Raw genomic sequence first — 10,544 nt, 5'->3', positions numbered from 1 at the left:
TTTCAATTGTTGTAAATATTATTTTTGTTAAAAGATTTTTGTCGGTGACATTCCGATTACATAACCTGAACAATTTTATGGTGTTGTATTGAAATCATTGTTGTTGAGATCTATATTTCAGTTGTTCAGAGTAAAATATACCAGTCAAAATACATATTTCAAAGCACACAGATATTATGAGGAGGACTGAGGGATGTTGATTATCCAATACCTTTGATGTGCACGATTACTAAGAGTGCTATGTGTGTTTTCTGTGTTTGATCATTATTGTTTCTCTCATACACTGCAAAAATATTTTTATCAAGAAAATGTCAAAAATCTAACAAAGTAAGGATTCTTTACGACTAGATTATCGAGAGATTATCCACATGAATTTATATTTATTGGATCAGTTACACAAGAGTACAAAGGTATTATGTTGCAAAAATACATACTGCATATCCTTCAGGCTTCTATGAGGTGTTTGCAATACACAGGCTTTAATGACCCATCTGGTTTGGGCGCCAGCAAGGGCAAATCCAGGAACATTATCGGGCCCTGGTAAAGAAGTGGCCCTTTAGAGAGAAATGAAAAGCTCAAATGTGAAGGTTTTTCCTGAGCACTGCAACTCCACTGGCGTCACTGGGTTGGAAAAACGTTTATGTGTCCACATTGTTTATTTTGCACTTTGGTGTGATGGTACAATAGATCTCTCACATTTGTAGCACTCCCTGCTATGAGGTCAAACAAATACCACATTTATCCCAGCAGCCAGTGCAACTTCCTCTCAAAAACAGAGGAACTAATTCATAAACCACTGAATTCACGTTAGCGGCGTTCCACGATGAGAAAACGTTCTCTTTGGTCAGCTACAATAAATCCTTCCCTCTGGTCCGTCAGAAACAAGCTCTCTCTCCTGTCCGACACAAGAAAACTGTCTCTAGGGTTCATCATGATGAATCCTTCTTTGTCTTGTCCCATTGCCTCTACCTCGGCATATGACGGATGTCCTGAACCACGTCGAAATGTCATGGCAGGCCAGTGTGTTGGTCGTCTCTAGATATCAAGGACAAAATTATTTTCAAAGCACCTACATATAATTCAATTTGAAGGCTTGGTTTATATACATACGCTACCATTAAAAGGCTTGGGGTTGGTAAGATTTATAATTTTTTTTTTGAAAAATCTCATGCTCAGGCTACATTTATTCTACAAAAATATGGTAAAAACAGTAATATTTTCAGGATTTTTTCAAATTGTTGTTTGAATAGTTAGGTCAAAAGAACATTATAAATTTCCATTAGCTGAATATGCTTTAGTTACTTAAAGCTCACCTCTATGAAGAAGAGACTGGCGCTGGAGGTGGGATGGTAGTACATGTATATAGTGGCCAACACAGCGACCACCATGAGGACCATGGTTACGAGGATGCCAATGAGCAGACCAGTCTGCTTCTTCTCCTCTTTCTGTTTCTCTGTAATTTCCATCTGAGAGTCTGAGAGAGAAGAGGATATTTACGCCTGCTTGTAAAGAACAACCACAACTACATTTGTACATTTTCCGAAAGAAATGTGAGTGGCACTTGCCAAAATGATCTGCAGTACATGACAAAACTGATACATACCATCAGTGAGGAAGCTGGTAGGAAGGTTTCTTATGAATAAGGGTGTGCTGGTGATTTTGGTGGTGAGCGAGGAGGCTGACGTGGTCGATGTTGTAGTTGTTGTAGTTATAGATACAGCTGTTACTCCTGTCTGCACAGCTGGAGTGCTGCTTTTAATGAAGGGACGTTTTCTGTCACAGCTCTGGTTTTTTATCTTAAAATACATCCACAACAAGTCAGTAAAAATGAGAGATGGTGGACTGTAAAAGAGGAACGAAAGAGGATCTATTCACCTCACTTAAGCACCCACTGTCAACCCAGTCTTGACGATACTGGTCAAAACCACTGGAACATCTGCAGAACAAGCATTATTTGCAGCTGTTGAGTAAATGTAGAGTTGAAGCACACCACATTTTATCTGGCTATTCACATAAAAAATACAAGTGAACCAAGTGTATACCTCTGTAGGCGACTACACCAGCTACAGTTGAAACCGATCTGGGCCGTAACACACATCTCACAGCTGGAGAACTGAAGGCAGGCTGACAGCAGGAGGAGCAACAGAGCAACATTTTAACAAAGACGTGGGTACTACTTTCTGTTTTCTCACAATATGTGATTAACTGTACTGAAGTCAAACATAGAATTGGTCTTAGTTCTAGGGAAAAATATTAACTAATATTTCTAAGCACCGCTATTTTCTGTGGATGTGATGTATTTGGTCTAAACTGAATCTAGTTGTGTCAGCAGTTCAGACTCACTCGGCAGAGGAAGCATCTCAACAGCAGTGACGGTCATGATCTTGGATTTTAAGAGCTCTACCCGATGATATTCATATATTGTTCTCCTTCTAACATCTGTCATGAAACAAAAGACAATGGAAGGCCAGTATCGTTATTGTTAGCTAAAACTATTAAAAATCTTTTCCTGTAGCTCAAACAGTAGAGCGTTGGCACTTGCAACGCCAAGGTCATGGGTTCGATTCCCAGGGAAAGCAAGAACCGATAAGAATGTAAAATGTGTACCCTGGAATGCAATGTAAGACGCTTTGGATAAAAGCGTCTGCCAAATGCATAAATGTCAATGTAAATGTAAGCTAAAATATAAATATTTCATGAATAACGTAATCGGTTACTAACGTAACCTCGGTTCTCTCTAGAAGAGGAAACGAGTATTGCGTAAGTTAGCTTACGCTACGGGTAAAGTCATCTTTTCTCGAGATATGAAGCCAAAAAATTATCCTTAATTTTTATTCATTGTCAACGCAGTGCAGCAGCTAGCAGACCTAGAGCAGGCTATCTAGCGCGCTCATTGGCTGCTCTGCGGCAACTGCAGCAGCCTACCAGTGAGCCTGGCGTGACGTCACGCCCAATGAGGGCGCGTGCGCCCTCACGCGTCACAGCCCGCCAGAATGGGAGTGGCTTAGCATTTAAAAGGAAGGCTCGGAGGCTGATACCCTGGTTTTCGTCGACTGAAGCGAAATGAGCTCGTGGCGCGAGCACTCCCTCTTCTAGAGAGAACCGAGGTTACGTTAGTAACCGATTACGTTCTCTTACGAGAGGTTCTCTCATATTGCGTAAGTTAGCTTACGCTACGGGAACCTCTTGTCAACGCCGTGCGCACCCAGCATCCACTACATGAATCCCAGGGAAAGCCCGGGGAACACTGATAAGTGGGAAACAGGTGGCCGACAGAGTGGGCCAGCACATGTTCATAAGCACACATTAGGGGGTGTAGAGCGGCTCGGCCGGTCTATACAGATACTGACACAACCCTTTCTAGTGCAGCTCAACCAGGAGAGCTAAATCGAGTAAGTAGCCCGCGCACAATAGTCTGGCCAGGGCATACACACGACTTAGACTGATAGAAGTTTAGCCTGCAGGGCGGGAACTTCCAGGTTATAAAACCTAACAAATGTAGAGGGGGAGGCCCAACCTGCCGCGGTACAAATGTCATGAATGGAAATCCCGCTGGACCAGGCCCACAATGAGGCCATGCCTCTGGTGGAATGAGCCCGGATGCCCAAAGGGCACTGCAGGTGTTTAGACGCATAAGCTGCCGCAATAGCGTCTACTATCCATCTGGACAGACTGTGTTTCGAGGCGGCGAGACCTTTGGTGCGCCCTCCAAACGAAACGAAAAGCTGCTCCGAGCGCCTGAAAGCGGCGGAGCGCGTGACGTAATTCCTCAGAGTCCTGACAGGGCAGAGGAGGTGACTATCAACCTCGCTGCCGGATGCCGGTAGGGCTGAGAGAGAAATGACCTGCGCTCTGAAAGGAGTACCCATCACTTTGGGGACGTAACCATGTCTCGGTTTGAGAATGACTTTTGAATCATTAGGTCCGAACTCGAGACACGCCGTGTTAATTGATAACGCGTGTAAGTCACCCACGCGTTTAACTGAAGACAAGGCTATCAGAAAAACGGTTTTGAACGTGAGGTATTTCAGATCCACAGTGTCTAAAGGTTCGAAGGGATGGGCTTTCAGGGCCTCAAGGACCAAAGACAAATCCCAAATCGGAACCGAGGGGGGCCGCGGGGGATTCATCCTCCTAGCTCCTCTGAGGAAGCGGATGACTAACTCATTCCTTCCTAATGCGCGGCCACGCGCCGATTTGGCGAACGCTGCAATAGCCACAACATAAACTTTGAGCATGGAGGGGGACCTGCCCGCGTCCAGCAGCTCCTGAAGGAAGCACAGAACCCACGAAACCCCACACGTTTGTGGGTCCAGATTTTTCCCCGTGCACCATTTGATAAACACAGACCATTTGGACGCGTAGAGCTGTCTCGTAGAGGGAGCTCTAGACTGCGTGATTGTGTTCACGACTCCTTTTGGCAAATCAGCGGGTATCCGTTGATTATCCACACATGCAGAGACCAGCGCTCTGGATGAGGATGCCAGATCGAACCGCGGACTTGAGAGAGAAGGTCCCTTCTCACCGGGATCGGCCATGGGGCTGTGTCTGCCAGCCGCATTAATTCCGGGAACCATGTCTGGTTCTCCCAGCGCGGGGCTATGAGGAGCACTGAGTGGCGCGTCTCTCTGATCTTCCCGATCACCTGGGGTAGCAGTGAGATCGGGGGAAAAGCGTACAGCGGGACGCTGGGCCAGGCTTGGGAACGCTTGAAAAGGCATTCAGTTGCATTCTAGACACTAGGAGAAGTCTCCCCCAAGTGTTTTCTCCCTTCCTCAAGTGTTTTCCACATACCATTCAGATCAGAAAGAAGTTCGAAAGCACTTGTAAGAGGCTACTTTTAGCGCAATCCAATCTGAAGTTAATTCATACATTTTTCGACCGGACATAACTGTTATATATATATATATATATATATATATATATATATATATATATAGCAGCTAGGTTATTTGTGTTTGCGCATGTGATATCAGAAAGCAATGTAAATGTAAAATACGCACGTTTCTTCAACTTATTAAAATATCTTACTTTATTGCAACTATCTGTTTTTGCTTCTTTATCATATTTATAGTGTGTGATTTATAAAATACCTTATATCCTACATCACATATTTTGATTTTGGATGTCTGGTCACTTTATATCTTATATCAGAATATTATATTACTGTTAAGTCTACTATGAATATTAAAATACGCCGAACCATGTGTCCTGTATAATAGCTACATGAATGACCTTTGCAGCAAAAAAACCCGCGTGAAAATCAGTTCGGTATTCAGTGAGGTATGATTAATTAAATGCGCTGACAGCTCATTGCACCTGCCATACAGATTACACTGAGTGGAGCAGATGACCAGTCTAAGATGGCGGCCCCACAGCTCGCCCGCGCCAGTTGGCAGTAGCGGTCGATAGGGCGTCTATCTATATGATGTCTATGGTCCTGCAGGCTTTCGACGGGAGGGCAGACGTTGAGCGCCATCTCGCGGATGGGGGGCAAAGGTGCGCTGCGACCGCCTGTTCCACCGGGGGAATCTGGTTATACCCCTTCTCCGTGGCTCCGTCCACGTGAGAGAGAGTCGAGGACACTGGAGAGCGGAGTCTCGCGGAGAAAGGAGCGTTCCACAATTTAGAAAGCTCAGCGTGGAGCTCGGGCAGGAAGGGTGCTGACCTAGAGGCAGGCGCTTGGCGGCGGCTAGGTAGAAAACACCCGTCGAGCCTGTTAGGCGCTGGCGCCTTCGGTGGTGACCAATCGAGGCCTAGCTGCTCGACAGCCTTAGTGAGGAGGCGGAGAAGCTCGGCGTCCACACTGGCGCGGGAGCCAGATTCCTGGGTCGAAGAGGAGGTGGAGCGGTGAGATCCGGACCACTCTTCGCTGTCCGAGGCCAGGATAGAGCAACTGTCGATGATGGCGTTCTCATCCCCTCATTGGGCGTGACGTCACGCCAGGCTCACTGGTAGGCTGCTGCCGTTGCCGCGGAGCAGCCAATGAGCGCGCTAGATAGCCTGCTCTAGGTCTGCTAGCTGCTGCACTGCGTTGACAATGAATAAAAATTAAGGATAATTTTTTGGCTTCATATCTCGAGAAAAGATGACTTTACCCGTAGCGTAAGCTAACTTACACAATACGAGAGAACCTCTCGTAAGAGAACTTGGTAACACTACAATAAGGTCCCATTAGTTAACATTAGTTAGTGCATTAACTGACAGTGAGCAATGCATTTGTTACAATATTTATTAATTAATCTTTATGTTAGTTAACTTCTGTCCTGACAACTCTCGGAGTGTTTGTCATGGTAATGGATTTGACAATTTTGATATATTTGGTCTTGACGGTCTTGAATAGATCTGCTATGCTGCTGCTGCTGCAGAGCAAGTACGGGACTTGCTATTGCCAATACATACACGACACTCAGCTGTGAGCAAGACATGCTGCTGCTGTACAATTTAGCCTACATTAATTACCCACATTAGATCAATACAGGTGGAGCTGGGGAAGGTGGAGGGTTTCTGTAAGCGCGCTGCACTGCTAAGGCAAATGCTAACCAAGTATTTTAAAGTTGAGCATGCGAGCTCATTGGCTACTGATACAGCAGGAACCAATCAGCTGTGCCCTATAGAGAATAATGTGATTGCAAGTGGATTGAGTTATAGACCTACTAGCCTGCGCCATCTAGAGTTTCATGACAGAACTTTGTATTTAAAAAATACAACTCTTCATTGATAGTTCATGCTATAGCTCAGGTCCATTAAGATGAAGTACTACAATTGCTAAAAATGAAATTCAAATAAAATAAAATAAATCAAAGCTAAAACTAAATATTGAAAACAAATAAAAATGATAAAAGCACCTAAAATAAAAAATAAAAGTCAAATAAAAACTGAAAATATAAAAAATAAAAGCTACTTCAAAATATTAATAAATACTGTGATTGTATATAAATAATACTAAAATAAAACTAGTGAATTTAGAATTAACAGGTCAATTAAAAAAAGAAAATCTGCAAAAAGAAGGATTATTTTCCCATTCAAGAAGAGTTACTTACTGGGAAGCTGTTCGATCTTATGAAGAACCACAAATGCATCAGAAAGCCCGACTTTCACTGGATGATTCACTGAGCTGATCTTATTAATGTCAATGGGAACCTAAAAGCAGACAATCAGACATTGCATCATCAACACCATTACAGTGATGGCAGCTGCATGTAAGAAGTATCTAAAAAAAATCAACCTCTTTATATGCAAAGGTGATTCTTCCATCGTTGTATAAAGCTGCCTGGAAGGTGAAACTGCCGAGATGTGATGCATCCTGGAGGTACACATGGTCCCACTGCACAACAAGAGCTGTGGCTAACAGATAGGAAGTAGATTAATAATACAGCCATTTAAATATATCACATTCAACAATGCAAATCAGGACACTTAAAAAAAATATTGTCTGTTCCATTTTACCATTATCACAGTACATGACTGTTGAATTCTGTGAGATGCTGAGGTCAAAATTAGCCATGAGAGGAGCGATGTACTGAGTAGCAGTCAGCATTTTGTGGATAACATCTCCAGTGTAGATGAAACCTGAATAAAATTTTTATAAATATATAATAACATTCAAAGGTTTTGGGGTCAATAATGTAATTTTTTCAAGAAAGCAATACTTTCATTCAGCAAGGATTGATGTGACAGTAAATACATTTATTATGTTACAAAAGATTTATATTTCAAATAAACTTTCCATTCAACTAAGAATGATGTATCAAGGTTTCCTCCAAAATATTAAGCAGCACAACTGTTTTCAACATTAAAAATAATATGAAATGTTTCTTGAGCATCAAATCAGCATATTAGAATGATATCTGAAGACACTAAACACTGGTTCAGCTTTGCCATCACAGGAATAAATTACATTTTAAAATATATTAAAACATTATAGAGCAATATTGTTTTACTGTTGCAATATTGTTTTATTTTTAATTAAATAAATGTAGCCTTGGTGAGCATAAAAAAAACTTATTTGAAAAACAATCCATGTAAAAAAAAATTATGTATATAAAATACATTTAAAAAGTTCATTTAAAATATATTTGTGAATAATATTAAAATAAAAAATAAATCACTAATTTGTTTTGCACTTACCCCCTGTCGCTACATGTATTTGCCTTAATGAATGCCCGTAGAAAGGGAAACTGAAGGTCAAATTCACTCTCTATAAAAACAAAAACAAAAAACAACTCAACTAAATTTCATTATGTGCACAAAAATGTGTAACAGTTACAAAAATTACCTTTAAGAAAACTTTGTAGCTGACGTACCAAAGTTTGTCGATGCGTGTTGGAGAGAATTTCATGAACTCTTCCCATGTTCATTTGCTCAATATTTACCCACAAATCCTTGCCTTCACTGTCTGTGGGCCCATAGAACTTGGATGTGTAGTAGACATGATCCATATCTCTCTGATGAGCAAATACACACGTTATCTCAGATGAATGAATATATGAGAAGATATATAAGAGACATTCCTGGATGTTCACCTTAATGGATAAGTTGCCATGACTGTCATTTGTCACAACTTCAGGAAAGCGCTCTGAATCTAATCTGCCGTGCTCTTCATAGCGCTCCAGACTGATCTCACCCACAGGTTTGGATGAGAGCATCCATCTCTTCCATCTTTTATTGTAAAGCTTGAGGTTTCCACCAGCACTCTCTTGCTTGGAGAGCCTCTCAAAGGTGAAGTTAGACACACCTGATGAATTAAGATTATTCACATTTTACAAGCTGCATTGTCTCTGTTTTGCTAGGCAAAGAGATTCATTAATAAACTAAATGCATGCGAATTGTTCTCTGAATCAAAATGAACATAAATGTTTGTGTTTCACATAAAACAGAAGATAATATACTTTCAACTGTTTTGATAACTGAAGAATGTAACATTGACAAGGATTTTTAGCAGCTGTGGGACTGCAAATGACCTGTAATGCAAATAAACACAGTTCCTCACATCCTGCAGTGACAGGAGTGTGTCCAAAGTACTTCTTTCACAGAAGAGGGTGAAACATGCTCCGAATTCCTCAGTGCTGGACGGGTGGAGTGTGAGGGCAGGGCAGTGTTTTGACTGGGGTAACACACAGTTCGTTTCCAGTGTCCTTCTCATTTGAATTCTGCCAACATTATTTCTATACCTCAAGCACAAAGGTGCGTTCCTTTTTTTTTCTGTTTGGCATTGTGACATGTCCTCTGGTTTATCACATGCTGACAGATCGCAGGCATGTGCCAAAAATGGTCTGCATGACCAGTAGCTACTTGATGAGTAAAGATATGATGATAAAAAGATAGATTATTACACTGAGTTACACTGCTTAATGACTAAGCCGGGCAATATTACTCTTTTACCTCTGGTTTCACAGACAAGGCTTAAACCTAGTCCCAGACTAAAATGCATGTTTTGAGCTGTTTTATCTGAAAGCAACTTGCACTGACATATCTTATAATATGTCAGTGCCATTGTTTTGCCTCTAGATGCACACCAGTAATGTTTTATAGGGCACATTTATAAATGTTACTTAAATGTCCCAATTGAACTAAGGCTTAATCCTGGCTTAATCTAAACCCTGTCTGTAAAACCAGGCCTTAATCTTTCTGTTTTACTTCTACTTGAGAATAATGGGTGCCAATGCTTCTTAGATGATTTATGGGCCAATTCATTTTTATTTATTTTTTGTCTGGATCTCAAAAATATATTGAAAATCCAATACAGTCAATGATTAGAATATGCTTGTTCTATGATAAAAACAAAAATATTTTTATGGTGCTAAACAAAGTATCTTGGTGGTCTGTATGGAGAAGATACTTTTTATCTTCTAGGCTTAAATCATTGTAGTTTTATTTATAGAATTAGGAATACAATGTACTCTAACGTTTCGATCAAATTTCAATTCATGTATTTTTAAAGCACATTTAAAGACACGTTGATCCAAAGTGCTGTACAAATTGAGCCGTAACATAAAATAAAACAAAGCCCAACCCATTAATGAAATCAGTGGACTAATCAGTATTAAAAGCCAGAGAATAATATTTTTAAGTGCGGATTTAACACATGAAAATGTATCTTTCTAGTTTGCCAGCGAGTAAAAAAAAAATAAATAAAAAGCAGTAGTAAAGCATAGTAATTACTTTTCGTCACTATATGTGATATTTTAGACGACTGAACGAAAACATGCTAAATAAATGAATGACTTACCATTGGATGGCAATTCCTGAATGGTAAATTTAACCTGCATAAAGGCGAATATTCCTAAGAAAATATGTGGTCTTGCCGGTAGTGCCATAACCAATTACATTTAAATTGTCTTTGCACATTAATATCGAGGGAGAATAAGCCAAGTACGATGTTGAACTGCACGCGAGCGACGCGCATAATCCGGTGGCACGTTCAGCTCCGAACACACCCACGCGAGACTGTCCAGTGACGCGCGTATGAGAAGTTCACTAAATGGGCCATTCTACAGAATTGGTTCAAACATCTGGGAAACATCTTTAAAAAATGTCTTTTT

At 41.1% G+C, this 10,544-nt stretch overlaps 1 protein-coding gene across 2 annotated transcripts; it reads right to left on the bottom strand.

Moving 5' to 3' along the window:
- Positions 1–143: 143 nt before the first annotated feature.
- plxdc2a (plexin domain containing 2a) lies at positions 144–10,449 on the bottom strand. 2 transcript variants are annotated; one of them, XM_082173349.1, is made up of 13 exons: positions 10,232–10,449; positions 8,526–8,737; positions 8,307–8,447; positions 8,131–8,200; positions 7,450–7,572; positions 7,229–7,347; positions 7,044–7,143; positions 2,344–2,439; positions 2,043–2,124; positions 1,876–1,936; positions 1,604–1,796; positions 1,314–1,474; positions 144–1,035 (listed from the first exon to the last, which is right to left on the bottom strand). In XM_082173349.1, the coding sequence occupies exons 1-13, from the start codon at positions 10,317–10,319 to the stop codon at positions 808–810; spliced, it is 1,674 nt and encodes a 557-aa protein (XP_082029475.1). In that variant the 5' UTR covers positions 10,320–10,449; the 3' UTR covers positions 144–807. The 2 variants fall into 2 exon arrangements, with proteins under 2 accessions (XP_082029475.1, XP_082029476.1); XM_082173350.1 differs by lacking the exon at positions 10,232–10,449 and adding an exon at positions 8,892–10,214.
- Positions 10,450–10,544: the final 95 nt, after the last annotated feature.

This window comes from Leuciscus leuciscus, assembly GCF_965113295.1.
Source record: "Leuciscus leuciscus genome assembly, chromosome: 6".
Classification (NCBI taxonomy): domain Eukaryota; kingdom Metazoa; phylum Chordata; class Actinopteri; order Cypriniformes; family Leuciscidae; genus Leuciscus; species Leuciscus leuciscus.
The sequence above is the reverse complement of the archived record's forward strand: the minus strand, read 5'-3'. Positions and strand labels throughout refer to the sequence as shown.

Excerpts from the sequence above, each read along its gene's own strand:
- plxdc2a (XM_082173349.1), bottom strand. The coding sequence starts at position 10,319 with ATGGCACTACCGGCAAGACCACATATTTTCTTAGGAATATTCGCCTTT. Across the intron at positions 7,573-8,130 it reads AATACATGTAGCGACAGGGG|GTTTCATCTACACTGGAGAT; the intron begins GTAAGTGCAAAA and ends AATTTTATTCAG. Across the intron at positions 1,036-1,313 it reads CCAGTCTCTTCTTCATAGAG|AGACGACCAACACACTGGCC; the intron begins GTGAGCTTTAAG and ends CTTGATATCTAG.